General features: G+C 50.4%; 2 protein-coding genes across 2 annotated transcripts in view; one reads left to right on the forward strand and one right to left on the reverse strand.

The window, feature by feature from the left end:
• Nucleotides 1-2,316, forward strand: part of SLC6A20 (solute carrier family 6 member 20) — a 49,260-nt gene extending 46,944 nt beyond the window's left edge. Inside the window, exon 11 of the mRNA XM_060204860.1 lies at nt 1,838-2,316. Coding sequence (XP_060060843.1) covers nt 1,838-1,987 — 150 coding nt within the window. The 3' untranslated portion in view covers nt 1,988-2,316. The remainder of the gene's footprint in view (nt 1-1,837) is intronic.
• A 5,180-nt stretch (nt 2,317-7,496) lies between these two features.
• SACM1L (SAC1 like phosphatidylinositide phosphatase) overlaps nt 7,497-25,629 on the reverse strand; it is a 36,463-nt gene continuing 18,330 nt past the window's right edge. Inside the window, 12 exon segments of the mRNA XM_007531435.3 lie at nt 7,497-9,226; nt 12,604-12,661; nt 13,538-13,630; nt 13,751-13,844; nt 15,212-15,284; nt 15,435-15,504; nt 16,999-17,137; nt 19,015-19,113; nt 20,005-20,084; nt 21,869-21,937; nt 23,918-24,004; nt 24,757-24,842. Of these exon segments, the coding sequence (XP_007531497.3) occupies nt 9,024-9,226; nt 12,604-12,661; nt 13,538-13,630; nt 13,751-13,844; nt 15,212-15,284; nt 15,435-15,504; nt 16,999-17,137; nt 19,015-19,113; nt 20,005-20,084; nt 21,869-21,937; nt 23,918-24,004; nt 24,757-24,842 (1,151 nt within the window). The 3' untranslated portion in view covers nt 7,497-9,023.

Below are 25,629 nucleotides of genomic sequence, written 5' to 3' on the forward strand. Positions count from 1 at the left end.
TTTTCTTTCTATTATACTTGACAGGACAGAGAGGAATCAAGAGGGGAGGGGAGATAGAGGAAGACAGACACCTGCAGACCTGCTCCACCCATTGTGAAGCAAACCCCACCCCCGCAGGCAGGGAGCCAGGGGGCTCAAACCCTGGTCCTTGTGCTTAGTACTATGTGCACTTAAACGGGTGTGCTATCACTTTAAATATTTTTAATTTATTATAAATAAATTATTTAATTTATTTATTTAATTTAAATATTTTTATTTAATTTATTTACTCTGGACAGAGACAGAGAAATCGGGAGAGGAGAGGCAAAGAAAGAGAGAGAGAGGAGGAGGAGGAGGAGGAGGAGAGCTGCAGCCCTGCTTCCCCAGGTCCTTACACTCCGTAATGTGTGCGCTCAACCAGGGGCGCCCTCCCCTGGCCCCTGCACTGGTTTTGAGAGAAGCCCGCCTTCCCTAGACTTGCCGGCCTGTGCCTTCCTGCAGAGAAAGGGAATAGTTGGGGGCGTATCACCTCACTTGAGTGTGTCGTGAGTTTCACTGGCTCTCTAGGCAGCCATCCTCCCACCAGGTAGGTTCCGAGACCCTTCAAGACTTCTCCCCTGGGACCAGGTGTCGGCGCACCTGGTTGAGTGCACACGTCACAGCGCACAAGGACCCAGGTTCAAGCCCCTGGCCCCCACCCGTAGGAGGGAAGCTTCTCGCATGGTGGAGAGGGCTGCAGGTGGTCTCTCTGTCTCTTTCCCTTTCTACCTCTCCTCCCCCTCTCAATTTCTCTCTCTCTCTATCCAATAACAAATAAATGAAACCTAAAAAAAAAAAAAAGACTTTTTTCTCCTGAGACCAGAGCTGTGCTGTTTGATATGACAGCTTTTAGGTGGCTTTTCGATTCGTTAAAATCCAGTCCTTTGCTCTGGTCATATTGTAGGTGCTCAAATGAACAGCACTTGAGTCATCACAAAAGAGCTTTCGGGTTTATTTCTTCTTTTAATTTTTACTGCCGCCCGCACTGGCACTGGGGTTTGGCAGCTGCATGATGAATCCGATGCTCGTCGTGGCCATTTCCCCCCCCCTTTCTTTTCTTTTATAGGAGAGAGAAATTGAGAGGGGTGGGGAGAGAGAAAGATAGACACCTACAGCCCTGAAGCTTCATCGCTCATGAAGCTTCCCCCCTGCAGGTGGGAGTCAAGGGCTTGAACCCGGGTCCTTGTGCCTGGCAATGCAACGTTTACTGGGTGCACCACTGCCCGGCCCCAGATCACAGGAAGTTCTCCTGGGCACTGCTGGGTGCAGGCGGCCGCCCTGGTGTGTCAGACAAGTTGCCTGTGCTCGGCCCTGTGGTCACTCTGTGGTGCCAGTCCAGATGGCCGTGCGCGCTCTGGCAGAGTTCGGGGCGAGAGGAAGGCGGCAGCAGGCCTGCTTGTGGGTGAACTGCAGAGCCATGACTGTCGGGGTCTGAGCGTGCCCGGTCCCCTTTGATGGCCTGAGGTGCCAGGCTCTAGAAGGCCACCCTCCGGGCATTCTTTATTTTTTTTTAATTTATTCCCTTTTGTTGCCCTAGTTGTTTTATTATTGTAGTTATCTTTATTGTTGTTGTTGTTGTTGGATAGGACAGAGAGAAATGGAGAGAGGAGGGGAAGACAGAGAGGGGGACAGAAAGACAGACACCTGCAGACCTGCTTCACCGCCTGGGAAGCGACTCCCCTGCAGGTGGGGAGCCGGGGGCTCGAACCGGGATCCTTATTCTGGTCCCTGCGCTTTGCACCACGTGCGCTTAACCCACTGCGCTACCGCCCGACTCTCCTCCCAGGCCTTCTTTCTGCTGATGTTTGGCTCCTTTCAGGGTCAGCTGGTGACCAAGGATTACCCCACCTACGCACTGGCCGTCATCGGGCTGCTGGTGGCCTCCTCCACCATGTGCATCCCACTCGTGGCCCTGGGGACTTTCCTCACACGCCGCTTCAAGAAGGGAGACGCGGCGCCCGTGGCCTGAGGACTGGACTTTCTGGAGACGGCGGCCAGCCACTCAGTCTCACGGCCGCGGTGGGCAGGGAGGGCCTCCTGGGCTGCTGTGTAAGAGACGTGACTCCAGAAGCAACCGGCCGGCCAGCGTCTGCCTGAGCCTGAGGAGAAGAACCAGGCAGGTGTGGGGACAGAGGACCTCAAGGTCGCATGTGACGCCTTCTCATCACCAGAGGCATTTTCAAGACCAGCCTTGAGGACGACTGTCCTCGATTCTAGGAAAGCCCTGGAGCTAGGGCACACCGTGGGCAGAGATTTAACTATATTCTATGGAATAAAAGTGTATTTTTGTTTCCTGAAGAGGTTCTAAAATATTAGAAGGTCATTGCTTTCGCATCAGTTTGAAAGGAAGGTCTTTTTTCCCTTTTGTTGTCCTTGTTTATTGTTGTATTGTTGTTGAGTAGGACAGAGAGAAATGGAGAGAGGAGGGGAAGACAGAGAGGGGGAGAGAAAGACAGACACCTGCAGACCTGCTTCACCGCCTGGGAAGCGACTCCCCTGCAGGTGGGGAGCCGGTGGCTTGAACCGGGATCCTTACGCCGGTCCTTGCACTTCGTGCCACGTGCACTTAACCCTCTGTGCTACTGCCCGGCCCCCTTTTGTTTTTTATTTATACCACCAAGGCTCCTGGTTGGGACTCGGTGCCTGCATGATTCCACCACTGCAAGCAGCCTTCTAATACTGTTATTTCCTTTGGGTAAACAGTGAGGGTTAGATTGTGGAGGAAAGACAGCTCTCCACTCCTCGTGAAGCTTCTCCCCTGAAGGTGCTCCCATTAGTAGGTCAGGATTCAAACCCAGATCCTTATGCACAACACCAAGTGCATTTTGCCAGTGGGCCATTTTCCAGTCCCGAGAGGAGCTTTCAGTGCCCGAGGGGCCATGTCTGAAAGTCACCGGCATGAAATCTCCTCTCCTCACTTAGTCGCAGTGAATCTGTGGTTGGCATGCTCTTGGCTAACAAAAAGAAGAAGACCTTAGCGGGCCCACAGAGGGCCCCATCCTGCAGTCTGAGACTGCCCACAGTGGGTCTAGGACAGATGCCTGCTATGGAAACGGCCCAACTCCAGCATGCAAGCCCGGTCTTCAGTGGGGCTTAGGTTAGCAGTCACGGCAGACACCCCTAGTGTGCCGGAAAGCCGCCAGAAGCTCCAGGGAGGAGTGTGGACCCAGCCTCCTGGTCACTTAATATCCATGCGGACATGCTGGCCAACTCTACCGGAAAAGACCCAGACATCGCCTAAAAAATCTATTTTAAATTATTTATCTGTACATAAGTTTTCTAAAAATGTATATAATTCCAAACACCTTGTGACTGAAGATACGCCATATGTATGAAACAGTGTCAGCCCACATGCAAAGTGTCCTGTCTTTTTGTTTGACTGGGCTAAGTAGGGCGAGGTTACCCTTCCGCAGGGGAGAGGTTGGGTTCTCCCAGTCTGTGCATCCCTGAGCAGACACAGAAACCACTCTAGGCAGGTCTGTCTCGGATCTTCAGACACATTCTCTTGGGATGTCAGCTGCGATTCTTTTCGCCTCTTTTTTAAAAAAAATTTTTGTATTTATTTTCCCTTTTGTTGCCCTTGTTGTTTTTTTATTGTTGTTGTTGTTATTGATGTCATCATTGTTGGACAGGACAGAGAGAAATGGAGAGAGGAGGGGAAGACAGAGAGGGGGAGAGAAAGACAGACACCTGCAGACCTGCTTCACCGCCTGTGAAGCGACTCCCCTGCAGGTGGGGAGCCGGGGGCTCGAAGCAGGATCCTTACGCCGGTCCCTGCGCTTTGTGCCATCTGCGCTTAACCTGCTGCGCTACTGTCCTGCTCGTCTTTTTGTCTCTTAAATTCCTTCATGTCCCCTCCATTCGTCCCCTTGGCCAAAGATGACAATACTGAGCAGGTCTCAAACCACCGGCTCATCAACACTCAGCTCCGCCTGATAGCTAGACAATCACTGTTTTTGAAAATGCTCAGACAGCATGTACTCACCAGAGCTCTTCAGTGTTGGGAGACCTCAGCCCAGTGCCCTGGAGCACAGGCCCTGCATTCCTCAGGCCCTGGTATCCCAGGTGCAACCCCAGCTGGTGCCAACACAGACCAGAACTGGGCAGGACTCTGGTTGGTCTCTCGTGCATAAACGATTTTGTTTCCTAAATATGCACCTTAGATATAAAGGTTTGAAGGGTGGCTATGCTTGGTGAGGAACACACAGTGGCAGGGTCTGTCCCTGCATCATGGTGGGGCAGTCTCCCTCTGCAGACCCCGTTCGTGGTGGTCATTCTGACCACCGGGACCGCCCTACCACCAGCCCAGTTGCCAGCTGAGTGACTCGGTCTTGCTGCCAGCTACCTGGGACTGGAAGGGAGGTGGCTGTCCCCTTGGTGACAGACCATTCCATTCCGGTGGCCTCCACCTCACCGCCCCTTCTGTCACCTGGACTTATTTTAGACTCCCAGAGCCAAGACCATGGCCAGCTAAGACTGAGGGGAGACGTGTCACACGTCCAGGGGCGACTGCATGACACTGAGCTCAGGGGCCTGACAGCAGGTCGGCAAGCTAGCTCCCCTGGGGGTGGCTGCCTGTCCACAGGTGTGACCCAGCTTGAGTTTGGCCCCCACTACACTTGGGGGGGGGGGCGTGTCTTTGTGCTGTGGTGTCTTTCCCTCTGTCTTTCTGCCTCTACTTGTCTGAGAGAGTTGACCCAAAGCAGTAAGGCCCCAGTGCCAACAAAGTTTGAAAGCAATTCTGGACAATTTTTTTTTTCACTCCTACAGAATGAATTTTGTTCTGAAGCTCAAGTAAGATGCAAGTTCCAGTATTTTAGGATGATGTGTCCCAGATGGAAATACCGACCTCAGTTCAGTTTCACTTCTGGTTTCTGTGACCTTTCACTAAGTGTGAGGCGCATTTCTCGAGAATCCTCGAGAGATTTCTCAGCAATCCCCTTGAGCCAGCTTCTTTGCTGACTGGACAAAGCGGCCACTCGACATAATTTCCCCTCCCTCCAATAAACTGGAGAAGAGAAACTGCACCACTTACACTGCACAGAGACCTGACACTGGTCAGATCACGGTCACTCAGGGGTGGTCCAGGAGGTGGATAAAGCAGTGGGTACAGCACTGGATTCTCAACCAGGAGGTCCTGAGTTCAATCCCCAGCAGCACATGTAACAGAGTGATGTCTGGTTCTTCCTCTCTCTCCTCTTTCTAATGAATAAATAAATTCTTAAAAAAAAAAGAGAGAGAGAGAGAGAGAGAGACAGAAACAGGCACCCTTGACTTAGCTCCCAGTCAGATGGAGAGAATTCGGCTTTTCTACAATTGTCATCATAAAAAAAAAAATAAAAAAAAAAGTAAAGCCTGGTTTTTTTTGGGGGGGGCATTACCATTAACCACCTGCAGTTCAAGATATCTGTTAATACAAGGCCTTCTCCCCTGCTAATACACTATCTTGGGGTAAAAAAAAAAATGGGGAAGAAAGGAGAATCCACCCAGTCTTTGCTTTTTCCTTATTTTTATTTGTTTATTACTGGATAGACACAAAGGCAGAGAAACTGAGAGGGGAGGGATAGTGAGGGAGAGACACTTGCAGCCCTGCTTCAACACTTATGAAGCTTCCCCCCAGCAGGTGGGGACCAGGGGCTTGAACCTGGGTCCTTGCGCACTGTAATGTGTGCACTCAACCAGGTACAACACCGCCTGGCCCCTAAGACAGACACCTGCAGACCTGCATCACCGCTTGTGAAGCAACAACCCTGCAGGTGGGGAGCCGGGGGCTCGAACCGCGATCCTTACACTGGTCCCTGCGCTTCACACCACATGTGCTTAGCCCGCTGTGCTACCAGCAGGCTCCGTTTTTTCTGTATCTCCCTTTGACACTCACCTCCGTGTGCAACAAAAAAACCAGTGCAGTGCAAGAGAAGTCATGAGAAGAGGCTTACTTACATACTCTAAGGAAATGGGGGGGGGGGTGTTTCTAATCTGACAAGACACAACTTCCGAATTGCTGCAGACATCTCCCAACCTTCCTGTGTGTCCATTGACTTGGAAATCAATGTTGAGAAAGATCTGGAAGACTAAATCTTCTTCTGAGAGAACTTCTGTAAGTATGTACAAAGCCAGCTCACACCCACACACCAACAGCCCAGGAATTCCATCTTCCTCCACAGGACTGGAGACTCCTGGGCATCGAAACGCCTGCCTGCAATCCCCACGTGCCCACTGGCTTGCTCCTAACTGGCGAGGACAAGGGGTGGAGGTGTGAGCGTCAGATGTTACTCGGGCGCCAAGCTTGTAAGCTGAGCGCTCTCCCAGCTGGGCCCCTGAGAGCACTGCTTTGTTCCCATCCCAATCATTTCACTGGGGAAACTGGGGTTTTCGGAACGGGACCACTGTTGACACTCTCCTCTCCCTATAGCTGTGTCTGCACTCCCCTCCCGACACCACCTTAAGTCACCACCAAGGTGCATGGGGCTCCCAAACCCCTCTCCACCGCCACCCCAGGCCTTTGCTTTGGGCCAGAATATTTCCTAAAAGCCCTATCTTCCCATTTGTCAGCAGAGGCCTATGCAAGATCACAACACAGAAACATCTTTTCACAGGACGCTTTACTAGCTGCATGCCGGACTTTACACGCAACAAAAAAGTATAAAGACAATTTTTTTTTTGCTTCCAGGGTTATTGCTGGGATTCAGCGCCTGCACTTCAAACCCACCGCTCCTGGAGGCCATTTTTTTCCCATTGTGTTGCCCTTGTTGTTGTTATTGTTGCCAATGCTGTTGTTGTTGGATAGGACAGAGAGAAACCGAGAGAGGAGGGGAAGACAGAGGGGGAGAGAAAGACAGACACCTGCAGACCTGCTTCACCGCCCATGAAGCAACACCCCTGTAGGTGGGGAGCCGGGGGCTCGAACTGGGATCCTTACACCGGTCCTTATGCTTTGTGCCACCTGCGCTTAACCTGCTGCGCTACCGCCTGGCCCCCTAAAGACAATTTCTTTCACTTCTTTTTTTTTTTTAAATATTTATTTTATTTATTTATTCCCTTTTGTTGCCCTTGTTGTCTTATTGTTGTAGTTATTATTGTTGTTGTCGTTGTTGGATAGGACAGAGAGAAATGGAGAGAGGAGGGGAAGACAGAGAGGAGGAGAGAAAGATAGACACCTGCAGACCTGCTTCACCGCCTGTGAAGTGACTCCCCTGCAGGTGGGGAGCCGGGGTTGGAACCGGGATCCTTATGCCAGTCCTTGTGCTTTGCGCCACCTGCGCTTAACCCGCTGCGCTACAGCCCGACTCCCTAAAGACAATTTCTTAAGTGGTCAAAACTGGAGAACAGAAGCGTGTAAAAGCTATTTTCTTGCTTACTTACCTTGCCTAACTTTTCTATGGTGACTGTGCAGTGCCCTGTATGATTTTTTGAATTCTAAAATAAGAGAAAAAGCATTCCTTTCATGACAAGACACAGAAAGACGACACCACTAGTCGTTAGAAAAGAATATGAAGTTTTATTTTCATTTGGGTGTACAGTACATGAATTTAGAAATAAAGCCAGGGCGGGATTCTGAGTCCTGCTGCTTTCAGCTCTGACACACCAGCATTAGTCCGTCCACTACCGGGGAGGCACAGATTGGGTCTTGGCTGCAGCCGCTCAGGTTTGTGACGTCAAGTGCACGTCTGAGTAACGCGGCGCAGCAGACACAAGCTAAGCTTCCGCACATCATCTTTGGAACGCGTTCTGCTTATTGACATGTTAGGTAGCTCACATTACCCCGCCTGTCGTGAGTCTGAAGGAGGGGTTCTTAAGCCACAAGGAGTTTCCAAAAGGAGCAACTCTCAGTGATGTCTATGGAAGAGGGTGGTGAAGAAAAGAGGCTGAAAAAAAGGTGTCTTTCAAGATCCTTGAGGACAACGTACAGTGTCACTACGGGGGGAAAGCGGCACATATTTTCAAGCGTAACAGAGATGACAGCAGTAGTTAGTTGAATTTCTGTAAGTAATGGCCACGGTGTGATCTTACCAGCTTTCCTCTATTGAAATCTCATAATCGCATCTGAATACACGGTCCGGCTTGGAGCCAGCACTATGCACGAGTTGATTCTAAAGCTCATGGTCCAGGTTTGTCTGCACAGGAGGATTCAGTTGGTCCTTGATTTGGAGTTCTATGACGACCCGGAAGCATTGATTTTAGACACACTTATGTATGGCTAACAAAAACCTTCTCAGAATGAAAAGCATTGATTGTTACCATGCGTGGGGAAGCACAATATCAAATCTAGCACAAGCCCCTCTCAGCCGTGTGTCCAGCGACGCCCTGCCAAGGGGGAAGTTAATGTCTGCGAGGCAGCAGCGGGCCAGCAGGCTGCGCCCCCCACGGGGCAGTCCGGGACGTGGGGAGACTTTGGGCCGCTAGCAGAGACGAGCTTTACATTCTTTGATTTCACTTAGTCCTTAAAAAAGAAGAAGAAGAAGAAGAAGACCAAAAAAAGCTTAAGGTTATCCAGACTTTTCTGTCCACGGCAGCAGCTGCAGTGTGCACCGCACTCGGGAGGAGGCACCCCAGCCCTTGGCGCACACGCCGTCAGACCACCTGAGGCCTGGGGAAGCTTCAGACCTGCAAGACGTCACAGCCGGCTGATGGCTTCCGCGTCTGAGAGAAGTTCAGATCTGTGTGTGTGGAGAGGAGTACCTGCTGACAGAGACCACTTGTACAACGACAACAATGAAGTCAGCTAGAAAAATAACTTTACTGTTTCAGATAACGACAGCAGCTCTAGCTTTTAAATATATTACCTATTCTGCAACATTTGATTAGATGGACAGTGAAGAGAGTCTTTCCGTTCTGTGGGCTGAGTTCAGGTTGCATTTTAACTGAGGAATAGCTTGCAGTTATAAACAGGACCATCCGGAGAGTAAGGAGACCGCTGATTCCGAGTCACCTTCCCAGCACAGAGCGTAAGGTGTGTGTTTTGGACAAAGGCTTTCAAACCACCTCAGGCTACCGTGGAAAGCGGGTCAGTAAAGACTCCAGTTCTGCAGAATGGACTCTTCTAAGCCAAGCCGCTTTCCACAGACACAAATTCAGTCTATCTTTTCTTTCTGGACCAATCTGGGCGCATCAACAAAATCTTTGCCATTGTAGAGAATAATCAGAAATGTTCCAATGCTTGCAACTCCCCAGAAGAGCACGTAGGCCAGAGTTTCAGTCCAAGTGTCACCTGTGGACATAAATGAAAGTCCTTTCACTGACAGCAGACCCAGTTCTCTGCTGCGAGCACGCCTTGGGGACGTGCACGTTGACCAGCGGCTCTCAGCGGCCCTCAGAGCCTGGCTTGCGGCAGAACCCTCTTGTCCAAACACTGGCTGTTGGGTCCCGCTCTGGAGTTTCTGATTCGGCGAGCGGCGAGCTATTTCTCTGGCCCTAACGTGACAGTGAGCGAGCACAATTCTCACAAGTTTTGCTCAGGTGTGCAGCCACGAGAGCTGAGGGAGGGGACAACCCTGCTTTGCTCTGCTCTCTGGAGAGGGGAGAGGGGAGAGGGGAGAGGGGAGAGGGGAGAGGGGAGAGGGGAGCCGAGCGCTGGTGCCCTCGGGCAGTAGGGAGCCTGGCTGACAGCGGAGGCCAGCTACGGTGAGAAGCGGCCAGTGATCTAGCTCCCGTCTGGAGAGCCGGATTTCTGGCTAGAAATCATCATCATCGTCTATAACGCGCACAGGCTCATGATTTCACTGCTGTCTGACCTGAGCTGTGAGATACTACAGTATCTAAGCTCTCTCGACTCAAAACACCTCCAAGTCCGCATAGCTACAAACTTCCACGGCTCGAGGCTTGCACCTTCTTCTTGAACAAAGAACAAAGGCCATTCCACTGGAGTCTGAGTCTAGGCGGGGACACCTGCCACAGGGAAATCTCCCGAGGCCTCGACTTCCCTCTCTCCAGAGGGCCAACTAGGAAGTGTGAGTATGGCCGACACAAACGACACAGACAGAAACAACAAAGCTAACTCCAGAGAGGACTGGCTTCCAGAAACAGCGTCTGCCACCAAGTGCCTCAGGACAGTCAGGAGCTGGGGTGAGCTCAGCACGGGGCTCCTAGAAGTCACAAGCCGCGCTTGCTGGCTGGCCGCCGCTGCTCTCCCGTGCCCGCTGCTCTCCCGTGCCCGCGTCTCTGCCAGGGACCTCCAGTGAGCTCTGTGAAGAGCCTTCACCTTCACCTGCCTCACCTACTGTGAGCTGAGACGGCATGGACTTTCCTCCCTCCCTCCCTTTCATTTTGAGAGGACAGAAACTTGGAGGGGAGAGAGAGAGACCTGCAGCCCTGCTTCACCGCTCATGAAGCATCTCCCCTGGCTCCTTGGCTTGGTGACGTGTACCCTTACAGATGCACCACTGCCCGGCCCTGGGATCTCAGATTTTTAAAGATGCTTAGGGGCCGGGCGGTAGCGCAGCAGGTGAAGCGCACGTGGCGCAAATCCCAAGGACCAGAGTAAGGATCCCGGTTCGAGCCCCCGGCTCCCCACCTGCAGGGGAGTCGCTTCCCAGGCGGTGAAGCAGGTCTGCAGGTGTCTGTCTTTCTCTCCCCCTCTCTGTCTTCCCCTCCTCTCTCTGTTACTCTCTGTCCTCTCCAACAATGACATCATCAACAACAATAATAACTACAACAATAAAACAACAAGCGCAGCAAAAAGGGAATAAGTAAATATTAAAAAATCTATATATGCTATTAAAAAATCAAACCACAATGCAGTGTACAACAGGACCACATGTATAACTCGCAAAGTTAAGACTCGCCTGTTCTTACAGAAAACACTTGTGGCCCTGCTGGGGGTAACAACAAGATGCTCCTTCCCTCTACTGGGAACGTTGACAGAGCTCAGCGCGGAGATGCTCAGTGCAAGGGCGAGCTCACTGTTCTCGACAGGCCGGCAGTCAGTGGGGGTGTGGGACCAGTCTCCACCCAGCAGCGTCTCCTGCGAGCTCACCTCAGCCAGACACAGGAGAGATAATGGCACAGGCTCTGCCCTGATCCCGCAGGAAGACCAGGAGCAGGTCAGGCGCGACCTGCAACAGAACTCCACAGCTGGCGTCAGGCGCACCACGGGAGCCCCCCCCCCCCACTTCTGAAAAGAAGCCCCCAGCAGTCCTGAGGGCAAAAGAAGAAAGGGCTCTCAGAGGAGAGCGCAGTGTAGTGGGAACCTGATGCGGGAAGCGGCCTCTCTTAAGGCAGAACAAAGAGACAGCTTGTTAGAGAAGAGCACCAGAATCCCGACAGCAGAAACCTGCCAGTCCAAGGAGAAGCGAGGAGGAAGGAGCCTCCCTCCAGCAGCGCCCGCTGACGCTACTCAGGCCCAGCACAGGCAGGTGTCAGGCTCTAAGTAGTGTGTAAAGGAGCCACTGTCTCCAGGTGATTGTCAACACGGCAGCAGGAAAGAAAACAAACAGGGGTCTGTTAACTCAGGCTCTAGGGCAGTTTTGAACTATTAAAATTTAAGGGGACGCGCCCTTCATTCAGCCACCAAGTCGCAGACGCTGCCATGACTCCATCCTGCCTTCCCAGGGCAGACGCCCTCACCATGTGTCCTGGAGCCTCCCCTCCCCAGAGCCCTCCCCCATTAGGGACAGACAGAGACAGGCTGGGGGTGTGGATCCACCTGCCAACACCCATGTCCAGTGGAGAAGCAGTGACAGAAGCCAGAACTCTCACCTTCTGGCCCCATAAAGGGTTTTGATTCAGGGCCGGGTGGTGGCACACCTGGTTGAATGCACACATTACAATGCACAAGGACCCGGGTCCAAGCCCCCAGTCTCCACCTGCATAAGGAAAGCTTCACAAGTGGTGAATGACAGATATATATATATATATATATATATATAAAATCTCATTCATCCTTTTTGTCTAACGTTTTCTACAATTATTTCTTTTATTATTATTTTTTTACCAGAGCACTGCTCAGCTCTGGCTTATGGTGGTTCAGGGGATTGAACCTGGGACTTTGAAGCCTCAGGCATGAGAGTTTCTTTGTATAACCATTATGCTATCTACCCCTGCTCTACAATCATTTCTATGTATCGTTAACAAGATGAAAAGTATTTATTCAAATCTTAAGGGGAAAATGACCACATTATTAGGTATACATACTATCCTCCTGTCACACACATGGCCTAACCCCACCTGCTCCCTTTTCTCATTATTTTTTTAAAAATATTTTATTATTTATTTATTCCCTTTTGTTGCCCCTTAGTGTTGTAGTTATTGTTGTTCTGATGTCGTTGTTGTTGGATAGGACAGAGAGAAATGGAGAGAGGAGGGAAAGACAGAGAGGGGGAGAGAAAGACAGACACCTGCAGACCTGTTTCACCACCTGTGAAGCGACTCCCCTGCAGGTGGGGAGCCAGGGGCTCGAACCAGGACCCTTCCTGGTCCTTGGGCTTTGCGCCACGTGTGCTTAACCTGCTGTGCTACTGCCCAACTCCCCCTTTTCTCATTAATGGAAGGATCAAGTCCTCAGTAGATTCTAAACCTCAAAGATGCTGTGTAAGAAAGCCCAACACTGCCAGAAAGAAGTGCACCAGTGTGAAGTCAGAGCAAACTTACCAGCCATAAGCAAACAGATGATGCACATTGAAAAGGCCACGACCATGATGATGGGCAGCTGAAAGGGAAGAGAGACCAGAGTGATCGTCTGGGAGGCTCACCGAGCTCAGACAGCAGACGCGCAGACTGCGGGGGAGGGGAGGGGGGAATTCGGACTGGAGACTTGTCCTTTGTTCCGAGCCAAGGGCTGGGCGGAGGCCGTCCAGGTAAGAAGCCAGGACACTAGGCCTCCACGGCATTCCCACCTGCCCCTCTGCAGAAACCCCCAAAGACTTCTTGCAAATCTTGGTGAACAGAGATGTCAGAAAGGTAGGATGGGGCATAGACAGCATAATGGTTATATAAAGAGGCTCTCATGCCCAAGGGTCCAGTGCCAGGTTCAATCCCCTGCACCACCACAAAACCAAAGCTGAGCAGTGCTCTCTGCTTTGGGGGGGTGGGGGGGGAGGTGGTCAGGAGGTGGCACAGTGAACAAGGATTGGGCTTTCAGGCATGAGGGAGGTCCTGAGTTCCATCCATGTACCAGATGTACCAGAGTGATGTCTGGTGCTTTCTTCCTCCTCCTATCCCTCTTATTAATAAATAAAAACATTAAAAAAAAAAAAAAGGAGGGAAGGGTCAAAAAATATCCATTACCTTCCCTGGTACAAGTCTCCCCTCAGCAATCCCTCAACTTAAGGGGACAGGGTCCTCCAAATAAGAACTCTCCCACGTCCCTTTGCGTGTGTGTCCACATAAGAACAATGTGGGAGTGAATTTCAAAAGAAAGCAGACACTGCGGAGTTACTCCACCCCACTCCCTGATCTCCCCCGGAGACCGTACGTATTGATACTGCAGTCAGAGCGACACACGGTAGCTCAAGTCAAGGGGACTTGGCAATACTTAGACCTTCACACAATGTCCTTAAACATTTGAAAAACATAAGTTTCTTACAGCCAGGAATTTCCAATCCCTTGGAACACTTAATGGACTATGGAATTCTAGTTCATCCACCGAATAGTTCCCAAGAAATAAGTCTATAGAATCCTGGAACAGGAGGAAAAAAAAAAATCAGTAATTTCTCAGATGACATGTGATTCCATTGAAGGACCATAAAAAGATCCATCTAACTATTGGGTCAAAAAGAAGCATCACAGACAGACTTACTTGTCTGAACCCATCAGAAAAGTTGTTCTTGTAATACCGGATAAGTGAGTTCAAGCCATCCATGATAAGTCCCAGCTGAGTTCTCTTCCCAGTCCTGGTGAAAGGAACCAAGTTCTGAGTCACAGATCTGCACACTAAGTTCTCAGTCTTAGGGTCAGTCACAGATCTGCACACTAAGCTCTCAGTCTTAGGGTGAGTCACAGATCTGCACACTAAGCTCTCAGTCTTAGGGTCAGTCACAGATCTGCACACTAAGCTCTCAGTCTTAGGGTCAGTCACAGATCTGCACACTAAGCTCTCAGTCTTAGGGTCAGTCACAGATCTGCACACTAAGCTCTCAGTCTTAGGGTGAGTCACAGATCTGCACACTAAGTTCTCAGTCTTAGGGTCAGTCACAGATCTGCACACTAAGCTCTCAGTCTTAGGGTGAGTCACAGATCTGCACACTAAGTTCTCAGTCTTAGGGTCAGTAAGGATGTGGCATGGAGACAACTGCATGAGAAAAGTTTCAAAAGACTATTCCTGAAAATGAAATTTAAAAAACCTCATAAAATAAAGTAATAGTAGGTCCAAGAAACATGCATTCTCCTAAAACACTAGCAAAACACAAAGTGTGTGTGTGTGTGTGTGGGGGACAGACGCAGGTACAGACATGAAATAAGAAGAGAGACAGGATGGAGGAGATGGGATAATGGTTCTGCAAAGAGACTCTCATGCTGGAGACTCCAAAGCCCCAGGTTTAATCTCCCATACGACCACAAGCCAGAACTAAGCTGTTCTCTGGAGAACAGACAGAACACCTAGCCCAGGCTATGAGCCATATATGAAGCTGCAAAGAGACTAGAGACCTTATTTTGTCGCCAGGGAATCAGAAAAAGACACAACTGCATGTCCAGCAAATGGCAAAGCGCTGAGCTCTCCGCATTCTGTGGGAGCAGCATTACAGCGCTGGTGCCGGGCTGGCCAGCGAGGTGGTTCGCTTGGGGAGTGTGCTGACCACCTTACGGGGCACCTCCCAGGCTCGAGCTGGGCCCCACTACACTCTTATCTCTTTGTCTCTCCATTTGGGTAAGTCAGTTTGGAGCAGTGAAGCTGCAGTGATTATGACAAAAATTAAACACCCAGCACTGGTACCCTGAGTGCTTTACAGAAATGCAGACCCTTGGGCCCTAACGGCGACCAGATGAATCTAGCTGGCACATTTCAGGTGTGCGGTCAGGCTGGAGGAGAACTGAAGCACGTGGCTCTCAGCCCTGCCTGGGCATGGGCATCCGAGTCGCCTGCGGAAGCTAAGAACCCAGCACCCTGGAATCGCCTCTAGCAATCCTAACCCTGATCTGAAATGAGGCCCGGCGACTGCCAATTTGTTGCTGCAGCCCATCGAAACACCGTCCTAGTGACCCTGGCACACGCCAGGACTGAGGCACTGGTCTGGAAAGCGAATCTGAAAGCATGGCTTGCCTGGTAAAGTCAGTCTTCAAGGCACCAGTCCCTGCATACTGCTTGGCACAAGCGTTTGCGTTGTCAGCCCAGGCTGTGTAAGAAAAAAAAAAAAAAAGAAAGAAAGAGAGAAAAAGGGAAATGAGCTGAAAGTCATTAAAATGACAACCAGGGTTCTAAATCCAAAATATTCAGACAGAAAAAGTGGCGGCAACACTCTGCTTCTATTGAAGTGAATGCCTACCATTTTTGTAGATCTTCTCAAATTCACTTTGTTCTTCGAGTTTCTGTCCCACATGCAAGACTCCGAGTCTCTGGAACAAGAACAAGAACCACAGCCACGCTCAGGACTGCCCTGTGCAGACATCCAGGGCTGGAGGCCCAGTCCCCGAGGTGAGCCATGCGGCCGCACGCCCACAAACAGCTTCCATGGCCCTCTCCCGCACTCGAGGCGGCTCCCCGGCGCCCCACTCTCCACTGAGCCAGCGCCACAAACCAGCATCCGCACACAGGGATGGCCGCAGCTCATGAGAGAGGGAGGGGAAAGGAAGAGGGAGAGGGAGCTGTCAAGGCTTGCCGCAGGACTGCAGCCATTAATTATTCCTCCCCACCACTCTATCTTCCGTCCCCTTCATCTTAAACCCTCCTGACAGGTCACCTACCTCGGGCTCCCTCGCTCCAAAGTTACCCTCTGCCTCAGGGGCTCTTGGAGAATCCACGGCCGCCACGAGTCCGCCTCCCCACAAGCTGCCCGCATGAACCGCCCTCTAACCGCTCGCTGACAGCGGAGGGAGCCCCGTGCTTTAGACTCCCGCCCTCTCAGGACCAGCACGGCCACTGCCCGTGTCAGACAATTTGCTCTTTGTATCTCAGACGGGGCAACCCCACCCTCAGATACGACACAGGCACGCGCTCCCCCACCCCCTCTCTCGCCTGGAGACTCCACGCTGACGGGTTCTCCACTGGGAGGTTCCCGCCCAGGTCTGATGGTTTCTGCAGCATGAAAACGATTTAGACACGAGCTAGAGAAACTATTTGAACAGGGTCTGGTTAGTCAACATGGAGACTGGGCATTCCTGACAGTGTTTCTAGTGAAAACCAGGAACTGAAGCAAACCAGCCAAGCAGCCAACCAGGACACAGAACAGACCAACACGCCTTTGGCGTTCCGCTCTGGGGGGCACGGAGCCCCTAAGCTCCCTCCTGGGCGTCGGTGTCTGTCGGCAGTGAAATGAACGCTCACTCACTGATGATTCAGGGCAAGAGGCCACCCAGGGGTGCGTCTTGCTTGCTCTGCATGACAACGTCCATGTGACCTAAAGTCTAGGCTCTGGGGTACCGTACACTCCATATGTAAGCAGGAAGAAATATTCACACTTATTTTCCTCAACAGTACGGTCTGAAGAGGTAAGTCGAAGCTGCATCACACAGTTATGTGGGAGCTAATGTCAAGGTCCACACTTGCCAGTCAACAGAAAAGATAACAATGAAAAGAACCTTGAAGCACTGCACTGTGTGACTGAGAGGTAAAGGTAAGAGCGCTCGGTGTGGCAGGAGCGCTGTGACGTGGGTTTACTCGCCACTGTGAGGTCAGCACAGAGGGACCGACCCTCTCAGGCGTGACACCATGGTTCTACCCAGCAGCTCCATGTTCTGGAGTGAGCCCCAGGAGGGCAGTGCACGTGGCCGCTATGGGAAGACGCGCAACAAAGACGCCTCTCCCGTGCCGCTGGCGTGGAGGGATTAAAAGGTGCGTTTCCTGCAAGATCTTGCCCCACTGCTGCGGGTCAGAGGGAGCGGGAGACGCACCTGCAGCTGGGCCTGAAGCGAGCGGCGAGCCAGCAGGCTCTGGATGACGTTGGTCCTGTCCAGACAGTCCATGCAGTTGCTCCGGAACACTCCTTCCTGGCTGGCCACCACCTCGCCAACAGCGTCCACTAGAAAATAACTGAGACACGTTCCTATAAACACCCTCGCACCCACGGCAGCCGCTCGCATTAAGGTCTGTGTTACGGACAGACCTCTTCTAACACGGGTGCCCTCAGTATCGAGGGCAACGGCATTTTACAGAACGAAAACAGCCAGACACAAGAGCTGCGCTTCAGGTGCGTCCATTTGTTTCCACGAGCGACAAAGAAGTCTGAAAAGCAGAGGCAACCAAAAAGCAATGATCGCTTGACAGTACTGACACACGGTCCTCTGAGTCACTCAATAAAACGAAGAAGCTTGGTCTTGATAAAAGCTGAGTCAGAATCTCTGAAGCAGGCTACATACTGTACATTAAAAACATCTGGGGAGTCGGGCGGTAGCGCAGCTGGTTAAGCGCACGTGGCGCCAAGTGCAAGGACCGGCATAAGGATCCCGGTTCGAGCCCCCGGCTCCCCACCTGCAGGGGAGTCGCTTCACAGGCGGTGAAGCAGGTCTGCAGGTGTCTGTCTTTCTCTCCCCCTGTCTTCCCCTCCTCTCTCCATTTCTCTCTGTCCTATCCAACAACAACAACAATAATGACTACAACAATAAAACAAGGGCAACAAAAGGGAATAAATAAATGTTTAAAAAGTAAATCTACCTGGTTCGAGCCCTTGGCTCCCCACCTGCAGGGGAGTCGCTTCACAGGCGGTGAAGCAGGTCTGCAGGTGTCTGTCTTTCTCTCCCCTCTGTCTTCCCCTCCTCTCTCCATTTCTCTCTGTCCTATCCAACAACGACGACATCAAGAACAACAATAATAACTACAACAATAAAACAACAGGGGCAACAAAAGGGAAAACAAATAAATATTTTTTAAAAAAAAATCTGGGGGGGAGGGGAGGACAGAAGGGGGAAGGTGGAGATGACCAAAGAATGAGTTCTCCTCATTCTGTCTGCCGTTTATCTGGTGCAGTGGATCAAAGTCAAGACCTCACACAGCAAGACACACGCTTTACCGCCATCCATCCACTGCCCTGGCCCAGTGTTGACATCTATGAGAGGCCTTGGTGCCACTCGGCTCGCACTTTCTGCAGCGCCAAGGACTGAACTTGAGGTCGCCACACTATCCCTGCTCCCGAAAACATTCTGAATCCTTTTTAAAAATCAGCAACAGATGCAAATAGTAGGTTGTCTGAAAAGTCATGATGCCTTCTGCATAGGGGAACACAGAAAGCAAGTCCTGATTCTCCAGCGCCCAACAGTGTGGAATGCAGTGTCTCAGGTGTAGCAGCCAGGTACCACAAGTCAGTGGGCTTTCTCCTTTTCAACTGTCATCCGACAGCTGCACCACAGCCAGCCAGTGACTACTGCCTTGTTGCTGAGAGGCTGCGACTGGGGAGAAGCAGCGTGCCCAGATTCAGACATGCGTAACGTGTGCTTTTAGCACTGAACCACCTCCCTTTGGTCCCCATTTTCTTCCTTTTTTAATCAAAATATTCTAACGTGTGATACTCTGGAGTGATCTCCTAAGCCCGATTTTCCATTCTGAAATTTTGAGAAAGAGGAAAGAGGGAGAAATAGAAAAATAAGCAATATGGCAGTACTGCGCCCTCCAGCGGGCTCCCCGGGTCGTCTGTGGCAACCCCACGTGGCGCCAGGGAGTGAAGCCAGACTCCCACCCCCTGGTGAAGATGTGCCTTCCACCAGGCATTCATTCCACCAGCCGTCCATGCTTTATACGCTTCTGGGCAGCTAATGTGGAAAAAGCCCGTGTGGATTGCCAGCCCTACAACTATGCACACAGGAAGGACAGAAAGGCAGACGCATTCCTAGATTCAGGCTTCCGTCTGGCTTAGCGGGCAGCCTCGTGGGCACCAGCACGGAGACAGCACATGCGCACGCCTCCCCTCAGCTCACCTCAGCTCATCTTGCGTCTCCGCTACCTGATCCAGCAGCAGGCTCAGCCGATCCCACCTCATATGTTTGCACTCCTTATGGAAGTCAAAGGCGATATATCTGCCAGACAAAAAAGATATTCAGAAACTGAGAAAACATTATTTATCTTCCTCCTGCTGACAATTATAATACTTTCACAAGTTGATTTTTATCAACATATATATCACAAAAAAATCCCTAGTTGTTGGGGACAGTGAAGACTCCTTCATCCTGGGTTTACCACTACACATACACACACACACACACACACACCCTATATGTGCTCACATCTAATGAAGAGAAAACACACAAGTCTATACACACACTCTTCTGCCTTGACAGCTTCTCCTAGATCCCTAGCAAAATGCTAGAGACACGAGCTCAGGCAGAGCCAGCTAGTCTGTGCTGCAAAGTGCCCGGCTGAACACCCAGCACAGAGTCACTTTGGAGCCTCACGTACAAGGAGCAGGGACCCTTCTAGCTTCTGAGCGACTGCCTGTGCCCTTCCTGGGCCACTGCCGGCGCTTTATGGCCTCCCCCACACTCCTGCCCCCATCGCCAACTTCTGGCAAGGGCGCACAGATCTGCCACTGCTCCCTAGTGACTTGCAGGGCAGGAGAGCAGTTAGTCCAGACAGAAATGGCGTGACAGCTGGGGCCACAGAGACCAAACCAATTACGAAGAACTGGAATTCATGACTGTAACTACAGCATCATAAACCCTAAAGAAAGCGATTTTTAACCAGGGATTAAGCTTTCACAAAATTCAAACTAAAACTAGACTGGTAGGAAGTTATTCTGCAATGTACATAACATACCAGAAAAAAGGCCATGTCAACCAACACAGTTTGACTTTTCTGACTGAAGAACAACAGAACAAGAGCAGTGTGCAGCCCGTGGGGAGGCCACGTGCCCCTCTGCGGACTGCACGTCTGGGCGGGAAGAGCAGCAGCCCCCTCTAGTGGGCACCTACCTGATCATCCCACTCGCCAAGGACGACACCATTGTTGCAAAGGCCTGCTCAAGTGGCTTCTCTGAGCCCTTCTGGTTAACCTGCAAGAATCAGAAACACCTCTGCTTGCTTTGAGATTCACTTCACAAAGGAGAGAGTGACATCAGCAAAAAGGCAGACTACAGGGCTCCACATTCCTGTCTCCTCACAAGGAAATAATCAAAGAGCTGTCTGAACCCAACTTTGAGTGAGCTCTGAAAAGCAATCAACCAGTAAATGCCCCATCAAGGAGAGAGAAAACACACACACACACACACACACACACACACACACACACACACACACACCCCTTGAAACTGGAAGTCTCTCAGCATTTGTACTTGCCCTGACTGCCCTCTCCCTCACCAGTGGTAACCTTGGTCTGCAGCAGTACCAACTCGGTTCTTTGTTTCCAACTGGAGGGATTATGTCTGACCTTATTTGTATTGTGCGCCCTCAAGGACTGCTTTATCTCGGTCTCGCACGACTGAGCGGAAGCAGCAAAGTGGCAGACACCAAAGATCACAAACCAACAGGCATGCAGAACAGGAAGCTTCTGGTGCAGATGTAAGCAGACCACTGGCCAGATGGGAACATGGCGGAGACCTCGGTCTGATGCCCGAAGTTCCCGATTCCATCCCTGGGCTCCATGTACCGGTGTGCTCTGCTCATTCCCTCTCTCTCTCCCTGGGCTCCATGTACCGGTGTGCTCTGCTCGTTCCCTCTCTCTCTCCCAACTCTCACATGGAGTAAATATAAGTCAATAATTATTTTTTAAATCAATAGAAAAAGACCATTGAAATAACGCCTGCTAAGAAGCTAGGGTAAGATTCTTTAAGAAATCAGGGTACTCGAAGCAAGCAAGCCAGGAACAAAAGCAAATGAAAACAAACCTTAGATGCTAACCACAGAATTGAGGTCACCAAACGGGGCAGTTTTGGAGGTGGAGGGGACTGTATGGGCAAAGGGGGGGGTTCTTGGAGGTGGGAGGGCTGAATGGGAGGGGGGGTCTAGTGGACTTTAGCTAAGGGACACTAGTCCATTGGCAATGTAAGTGATAAGGCAGCTGGCATCATAAAGAAGAGGTTGTATCTCTAAAACAAACCATGTAAAAGTTGTACAGATAAAACCAAAAAAGCTAAATCAGAAAACAGAGAGCCTGAACAGAACACTACACTCAAATACAGAATACACGTTCTCTAAGGGGTGTGTCAACAGTCTACGGAACAGACTGTGTTAGGTCACAAGATAAATCTTAATAAATTTTAAGTAGCTAAAGTCATACAAACTCTTTTCTAATTAGAACCGAAAGAAGCAAATAACAAGAGAAAGAAAACTAAGAAAGTGATGGAAAGATAAGAATTCAAATAGGAACTCAGACAGAGACTTGCACATCAATTTTTCACAGCATTGTTCACAAGAGCGAAAACAGTGTGAAAAGAAAAAGAGAAAGGAAAAAAAAAAAAAAAAGGAAGGAAGGAGACGTTGGTACTTGCCAGGACATGGATGCGCCCTAAAATACTGCGCTGACTGAAGCTCGCAAGACAGAAGAGCAACCGACACTGGGCCTCTCGGCTGGGGCGCTCGTACAGGAAGTCCGTAGGAATGCAGGGAGGTTGAGGAGCAGGGCTAGGGGGGGAGGCTGCTGGGAAGTAACGGCCACTTTGCCTTTGGTGCCACAAAGGCTTCTGGGAACGGTCAGAGCTGACGGTCACACAGCTACGTGAATACTTAACACCCTAGATTACAAACTTAACAATAGCTACAACTATCACTGTTACCATACACTAAACAAACTTTGACTTCGTTCTGTCCCCCCCAAAAAAAAAACGTGTAAGAAACATACCAGATTGATGACGACTTGCTTCCCGTAAATAATTACTTGTGAATCAAAATGCCTTTGGAAGCCATCCATCTAGAGATGAAAGAAAAGATGTTGGTGTTCTGCCAGTTTACTTTATACCAACATTTATGAACACTTCTAAACTAGGCCCTTATACCTCCCATCTCTGTATTCCAGCAATGACCTTAGTATGAAAGCACCTCTTTGAGAAATTCTAAATGCCATGCAGTAAACAGTGATTATAAGCTATCCTATTCTGAGCTGCCCCAGTTTCACCACTAAACATCATATGACACAAATTTGCAAGTCTTAGGACGGGTCCTGAAACGAGTGCAGCCTGGAATGTTCCCAGCTGTGCCCGTGGACTGCGAGCGCAGACTGACAGGGACTCAGAGACCACACAGGCTCCCGTGCTAAACAGGAATAGACATGGGCCCCGGGTGAGACTGATGTGGTAGTTACCTGCATCTATATGTTCTCCTCAAGTTTGGGAGACTAACCCAGCTTTCTAGGCCTACTCTCAATATTCTTAGTCCACCTCCATGTTAAAATTCAGGCTCAGACAAAAATTACTAAGGTCACGGGACCCTGTGACACACCTAAAGTAGCCTCCTAGCTTCTTCCCACCCTAAAATCCCGATTCTTATCTGCTCTGCTCCTTCTGTTCCTACTTTCTAGTTGCCACTTATTAAATATTTTGTCCTGTCTCATAACTCACGGCCTTTAGCCACCAAGTTTCAGACTGGCTACTATGACTCCATCCTGACTTCCCTGGGCAGACGACCTCACCAGTGTGTCCCAAATCTTTTTTTTTTTTTTTTTTTTACCATTAAAGATTTTTATAGCATTGTTTTTTAAATCTTTATTTATTTATTTATTGGATAGAGACTGTCAGAAATCAGGAGGGTGGGGGGATAGAGAAGGAGAACAGAGAGACCCTGCAGCCCTGCTCCACCACTCATGAAGCTTCCTCCCCTGCAGGTGGGGGCCAGGGGCTTGAACCCAGGTCCTGGAGCACTGAAATGTGAGCCCTTAGCCAGGTGCACCACCACCTGGCCCCTAAAATGTTTTTTATTATCTTCATTTATTTATTGGATAGAGACAGCCAGAAATCTAGAGGGAAGGGGGGGGATAGAGAGGGAGAGAGACAGAGAGACACCTGCAAGACGGCTTCGCCACTCGCAAAGCTTTCTTCCTGCAGGTGGGGGCTGGGGACTCATACCTGGGTCCTTGTGCACTGTAACACATGCACTTAACCAGGTGTGCCACCACCCGGCCCCATGTCCCAAAATCGTACCTCTCCAGAGCCCTGCCCCACTAGGGAAAGATAGAAACAGGCTGGGGGTGTGGATCCACCTGCCAATGCCCATGTCCAGCAAAGGGGTAATTATAGAAGCCAGACCTCCCATGTCTGCACTCCAAGGAGAATTGTGGTCCAGACTCCCAGAGGGGGAGCAATGTTAGGGAAAGATGAGCAGAGGGCTCTGAACTCCAACTCCATCAGGACCGGGGGAGAGAAGAGGGGAAACGGACATTTGGAAGTAGTAATAGGTGTAGGCTTGACGTAGAAACGAGAAGGCAGCACCACAGAAAAAACAGGCAGACAGATATAGACAGACAGACAGGCAGACACACAGACAGCATGGAAGTAACAGTCAGCCTGTATCTGTGACCTTGGGAGAACCACTGCAGCCTCCAGTGGAGGGGACAGGAACACAGAGCTCTGGTGGTGGGAAAGGTGCAGACTTGTCCCCCTGTTAGTCTGTAATTTTGTGAATCAATACTAAATCACTAATACAAGAAAATCAAAACGAAACAAAACTGCAAGTCTTTCTGAGGCCTTAAAATCTAGATTCATCGAGTCATTCCGAGCCTGTCCACACGTTTCGCATACCGTCTACATGGGTTTTGAAGTCTAGTATGTGTCAGAACCCGGGGGAAAACCTGGAAACTGCTGAATTCTGACTGGCTGGCAACAAGCACATACTCTAAAGCAAACCGTCACGCCACCGGGTGTCTGTCTTGGCGCGACGACTAAGCGCAGATACGTACGTGACTGGCTACTTTACTGATCTGTGGTCTTGGCTTGTACTTGAGGTTTGGTCTCTGAGACCAGAAAACTGGAATTGATCCTCGAGTCTAAGATAAAAGAGAGAAACGTGAAAAGGAAACACAGACTTGACTTGCCGAGCTGACTTATGTCAGAGGTGCGTGTGTACATACATATATGCAGACATGTACACGCATTATCAATGACTGCAAAGGAAAAAAAACAACCTACCAACTAGGAAAGGAGTCCACGTTTTCATATTTTGTGGGGATACATTTGGAAAGGACTCTTTCTTCTTCTGATTTTATATACATGGCACTTGTGTAGTAGACAGTTCTGTTTCCCCTAAATTCTAAAATAAATCAATTTATCTACGAGTAAAAATTAACAAGTCATGCCTGTTATATACGCTGACATTGTAAAACTAGGAGACTGCTTTATCCATTCTTAACAGGAGACGTGTGTGAACACATAACTATGTTTAGCCTCTAGAGCAGCAAGCAGTACACAGCTCCAGATGGAGGGAACAGAAGTGCTTTTTCTCTCAGGGAAGAGCAAGGCAGTGTCCTACCCACTGCTCGGAGCTCGTCTGAAGGACCAGCAGACAGGTCGGTTCACTTCCACACCCCTGGCATAGCCTTCTCTACCCTCTCTCTCCCTTAGGGAATGATTTAGCGCAAGGGCAGCAAATGGAAGCAAGTAAGTGGCAGACGGACAGAGCAGTCTTGCTTTGGGCTGACATTTTTCCAATTGGTAAACAAAGAAATTTCCTTTTAAAAGGGGGGTGGGGAAATGTCAGTATTATGACCAAGAATCAGCATCTCAGCTGGACACAACTTGCCTGCACAAACGAAGCCTTGCTCCCATTGTAGTGTGCGATCTGCTCTGTCTCTACAAAGTTAGCTGCGTGGCCTTCAGAGTCAATTCCTAGTTTGGAGGCAAAAAATTAACGAGACCTAGTACATGAAAAAGGCACCCAAAATGCATGGAATCAGTTCATCTTGGAGTGAAGTCAGGTCAGTGTTATGGAGCTAGGTCCTTGGTATCTCATAATCTGAAAGCCACTGTCAGATCACCAATAAAAATTTAAAAAGAAAAAACAAAGTCAGTTCAAATGAGTGGAAAGACACCTCTAAAAATCAATCTCAAGCAAGTGCATGGACATGACAGCTAAGAGAAGCCTTTCTGTAAACAGGCTTAAAGAGGAGAGCTGAGCACCGGCTAACAGGCAGGGGACGTCAGTACTGAGCACAGGCTAACAGGCAGGGGAGGTCAGTACTGAGCACCGGCTAACAGGCAGGGGAGGTCAGTACTGAGCACCGGCTAACAGGCAGGGGACGTCAGTACTGAGCACAGGCTAACAGGCAGGGGAGGTCAGTACTGAGCACCGGCTAACAGGCAGGGGAGGTCAGTACTGAGCACGGGCTAACAGGCAGGGGAGGTCAGTACTGAGCACGGGCTAACAGGCAGGGGACGTCAGTACTGAGCACCGGCTAACAGGCAGGGGAGGTCAGTACTGAGCACGGGCTACAGGCAGGGGACGTTAGTACTGAGCACCGGCTAACAGGCAGGGGAGGTCAGTACTGAGTATGGGCTAACAGGCAGGGGAGGTCAGTACTGAGCACGGGCTAACAGGCAGGGGAGGTCAGTACTGAGCATCGGCTAACAGGCAGGGGACGTCAGTACTGAGCACCGGCTAACAGGCAGGGGACGT

Source organism: Erinaceus europaeus, chromosome 12 (genome assembly GCF_950295315.1).
Source record: "Erinaceus europaeus chromosome 12, mEriEur2.1, whole genome shotgun sequence".
NCBI lineage: Eukaryota > Metazoa > Chordata > Mammalia > Eulipotyphla > Erinaceidae > Erinaceus > Erinaceus europaeus.